This window comes from Emiliania huxleyi (assembly GCF_000372725.1).
Source record: "Emiliania huxleyi CCMP1516 unplaced genomic scaffold EMIHUscaffold_509, whole genome shotgun sequence".
Classification (NCBI taxonomy): domain Eukaryota; phylum Haptophyta; order Isochrysidales; family Noelaerhabdaceae; genus Emiliania; species Emiliania huxleyi.
Genome location: NW_005198177.1, coordinates 52,895 through 57,092, shown reverse-complemented (window position 1 = coordinate 57,092; position 4,198 = coordinate 52,895). Strand labels below are relative to the sequence as shown.

At 65.5% G+C, this 4,198-nt stretch overlaps 1 protein-coding gene across 1 annotated transcript in view; it reads right to left on the bottom strand.

Moving 5' to 3' along the window:
• The window catches only part of EMIHUDRAFT_470649 (NIF3-like protein), a 1,867-nt gene extending 787 nt beyond the window's left edge, over positions 1-1,080 (bottom strand). Inside the window, exons 1-3 of the mRNA XM_005766553.1 lie at positions 459-1,080; positions 308-355; positions 45-158 (exon numbers count right to left, since the gene is read on the bottom strand). Coding sequence (XP_005766610.1) covers positions 45-158; positions 308-355; positions 459-1,073 — 777 coding nt within the window. The 5' untranslated portion in view covers positions 1,074-1,080. The remainder of the gene's footprint in view (positions 1-44; positions 159-307; positions 356-458) is intronic.
• Positions 1,081-4,198: the final 3,118 nt, after the last annotated feature.

Genomic DNA, 4,198 nt, shown 5'->3' with positions numbered 1-4,198 from the left:
TCGCGGGGGGGCGGGGGGGGGTAATAGTGCCGGGCGAGCCTCGCCTGGCGCAGGTACTGCAGGTAGGCTCTCTCGATGGTCGACTGGCCCGTGAGGATGACGTTGACGTTCTGCGCGTTTGCGGCGACCACGTCGGCGTGCGACATCTCGCTGGTGATCTGGCGCGGGGGCGGGGCGGGGGAGGCGGAGGCCGATCGAGGCGGGTCGAGCGAGAGGAGAGGGCATGGGCACATGGGCATGTGGGTTTCACGTGCTACGCGCTGGGGAGGGGGAGGGGGAGAGGGAGAGGGAGGGGGGAGGCCCCCACCAGCAAGTCCCCCGTCCAGCCTCGCAGCAGGGTGGCGCCCTCTCCCACCTGCGCGGCAGCGGGTGGGCAGGTGAGCTGATGGCGACGCTCCCCCCCCCCCCCCTCTCCGCCCCTCCCCCCCTCCCTCTCCTTCCCCTCCCTCCCCTCCCGCCTGCACCGCCACCGTCTTGACCGTGAGGAACTCCTGCGCCTTTGCGAGCGCCTCGGGCGCGACCACCGCGGCCAGCGCGAGCCGCAGGAAGCGTACCCCCAGCAAAGCCTTTAGCCGCTCCACCACCGTAGAGATCGGAGTCGCCTCGTCGCACTCGAGCACGCGGCCTTGCCCGGCGTCGGCAACCTTCGGGTGCTTGACGATGGGGCGCACGACGCCGCGCGCGAGCGAGCGGGCGAGCCAGGCGTTCACGCCGCCGCTCGCCGCGTCGCACGCCGAGTGCACCGAGTGCACCGCAATCTGGTGCTTTGCACAGCCGAGCACGATCCGGCCAAGGACGTCGTCCGTCGAGAGCGTCGTGAAGGGGGAGTGCGGCATCGGCGAGTACGTCACCACGAAGTGGGCGCGCGCCGAAGCCGCCTCGGAGAGCACCTGCTCCGTCAAGTCCACACACAGCAGCACGAGCGCCGACGCGCCGCGCTCCACGTCGCGCAGCGTGTCGATGGTGAGCCCGACGGTGTCGCCGGCCTCGGCGATCGCCTCTGGGAAGCGCCGCGAGAGGGACGCGGAGAGGACCCGGTGGAAGGGCTGCAGGTGAACGTTGCCGGCGCGCATCTCTTGGCCGGGTGAAAAGAGAATTTTTCGAGACCCCGTCCGACTCTCGAGGTTCTCGAGGTGGATATCCTTTGGCCGCGTTGGGTAGCGAGGATTGGTGTGACGCGATCCACGCAGGCGTGTTTTCTGGCGGCCGACCGTCAGTGCACGGAGTTGCCCCTTCTCCGACTGCCCCGGCTAGTTCACGAGTTTCGCGGGAGTGTGAGTGACCCCATGCGTCAAACCCGAGACCTAGCGCGGGTGGGTTGGAGGGGGCTCGCCCCGTTCCTCCCCATCGGGCCGCGTGAGCGGCCACGCCTCGCAGATTCGTTTTTCGCGCCTAGGTCAGGCGCGCGGGGCATCCCCCGGGTCGACCAGCGATCCGAAGAGTGGCCGCTATGAGAAGGAAAGAGCGGGGCCCTCGGGGTACGCCTCGTCCGGCCCCCTCCGAGGGGGGGAGGGAATTGCGGGGTCCCCACGGGCGCCTCAGTTCGGCCCTCCCGAGGGGGGGAGGGGAGCAAGGCCAAGGGGGTGGGGGGATCGGGGCGGGGGAAAGGGGGCGCATCGTCCACTGGCGTGCGCGCCTGGCGCAAGTTTTGCGCGCAGTTCGGGTACAAGGCGCTGCGCCCTCTCGACGCGATGGCGCCTCTCGGCTGAAGCTGCGGGAAGAGAGGCTCGTCATGCGGGTTGTGAAAGAGAATTTTTGGACGGAACCGGCCGACTAGAGCGACGGTAGTCAAACAACGGCGGGCACGTCTCGAGATCATGATGCGCGCGCTCGCCCCACCCGTGCCCACGGCGGCCTGCGCGCGCGCGCGCGCGGTAGTAGGAGTAGGCTGCGTGACGAATCGCGCCGGTGGCTCGCCACCGGCTGCTGATCCACGGGAGCAACGAACCGAGCAGCCAGACAGTGCGCGCGCATGGGAAATGGCGACAACAGTGCCAAGCAGCAGCAGCAGCACGCCCACGGCCCGAACCGGAGCGAGGGGGCGGAGCGGCCGGGCCGACGACGGAGGCAGCGAGCAAAAAGGCAGCGCGGGGCGCTGCGCGCGCCGCGTGCGACGAGCAGACGGGGAAGACGGGGAGGCCGAGGAGCCCCCCCGGGGGAACCCGGAGCCAGTCGACGCACGAACGGAACGCGCGCGCATCGCCGGATATGTCAAATCGCAGCAGGGAGGCAGCAGCTCATATACAGTGGCTTTTATTTAATTGTGTGCTGTCATAATAATAAAACTTAATTGTTTGCGTGCGGAGTGAGGGCGTGGATAGTGTGGGCGCTCGCAGCGTGGTGTGTGCTTTTCTCGCCGTGCGTCACGTGAGGAAGGGCCGAGGAAGGCCACCGCGCACGTCGGCCCCACGACACAGTGAAATAGTGACAGGAGCAGCACCAGCCGCCAGAGCCAGAGGCGCCTAACAGCCGCAGCAGAGCAAAACCGGAGGACCCCCCGCGCAGAGAGAAAAGAAGCGAAAAAGCCAGACGGCGCGCTCGAAAAAGAAAACGCCGTACCCGGCCCCAGCGCCAAGGGGACGCGAAGCGTGGACGAGGGCGACCTATCCATCCTATATTCTCTCGCTCCTCCCGTGCCTTGGTCTTGTCGTTGTTTCGTACCCATGTCTGTATGGCGATCGAAGCTGCCTTCCCCACTACCTGCAGTTCACTCGTCACCAGTCCTGCGAGCCCTCTCTCTTTCTTTCGGGGAGGGAGAGGGAGGGAGTTTGTCACGGTGTGTGTCAGAGCCGCTATTTTGTCGTACTCCTCTTCGGCGAGCGCCCCAAATCTAGACCCCCATTGCCTTTGAGGAGGCTGCTCTCGCTCGTCTCAGGGATGTGGCCGTGTCTTTTGATTCAGGCGCCGCCCGTTCGACTCTTGCTGTCGCCCTCGCCGTGTGTTTCTCGACCTAAGGCGCCTCTTCCTTGTTTCCAGCGCAGCTGCCACTCAGCACGTGCGCCAACGACACCTTTGGCGGCTCACTGTGTCTTCCTGTGTCCAATCGTCCCATCTGGTGTGCTAATAAATGCAACCCCTGCCTAGACGAGTACAGCTAAAGAGTACCCGGGGCTCCCCATGCGGACATCTTCCGTGTGGGGGCCCGTGAACATCTTCAGCTTGTGAGCCAGGAAAAGGGTTGTAATAAATGAATAGAGCAGACATCTCCTGGAGAGATAGGGCGACAGCCTGGTGTGCTATATCGCCTCGTCGAAAAAATCTTCTTTCTCGGCTCCCGTGGTGTACCTGTGTTAGTGCCAGTGCGCGCCAGTCCCGTGCATAGTGCCGAAAAAATTCTTTTCGACGGCGTCGTTTCCAGAGAACGTCGACCTGGCGCGAGGACGCCGAGTGTCCCCTCGCTCTCGGCTATTGTGCATGTGGTTCTGGGAACAGCCCGGCGGCGCAAGAGGAGGAGCATGCCGGGATTCAAGCGGCACGGCCGGCACGTACAACACAAAGACGTCCAACTCGGCAATATCGGTGACGCGAAAGCACGGCGATTGCCGGCTTCTGTGTGCTCGAGATACGCTCTGCGTCGCTTACGAGTTTTGGGCGCCACCAATGTGCCTTCTAAAAGGCGTGTCCCGCTGCCTGATTGCATCCACCAATCCAGTTTGGGAGGACTACCACTGCAACACGTATCGGGGTACGGTGAGCACGCCGACGTGGGTCGACACAACCGTCGCGGACACCGTCTGCTACGTCAAGACAGCGCCCTCGCCACCCTCGCCGCCGCCGCCGATGAGACCACCGCTACCTCCGCCCCCGCCGCCCCCGCCCTCGCCGTTGCCGCCACCGCTGCCACCGCTGCCGCTGCCGCCGCCACTGCCGCCGCCGCCATCTCCGCTCGCGCCGTCCCCACTGCCGCCTCCGCTCGCGCCGGAGGCGTGGTGGACGTTAGCGCCCTGCATTGGTGGCATATGTCAGTGGTACAGCCCCCTAAACAGGCAGGGTGCGTGCCGCACGAAGGGCGGAAGCCTTGGCGCATTCGAGGCAGGCGGCACCAGTCCAGACTCACGCTCCACCTTCTCTAGCACCCCTCAATCAACGCGAGTCACTCATATGGCCACCGACCCAGACTCTTCAATAGAGATCACAGTGCACGCCCACCGTCGACGAGGCTGCTTGCAGGCACGCGTGCGCGTCGAGTAGTATTTTT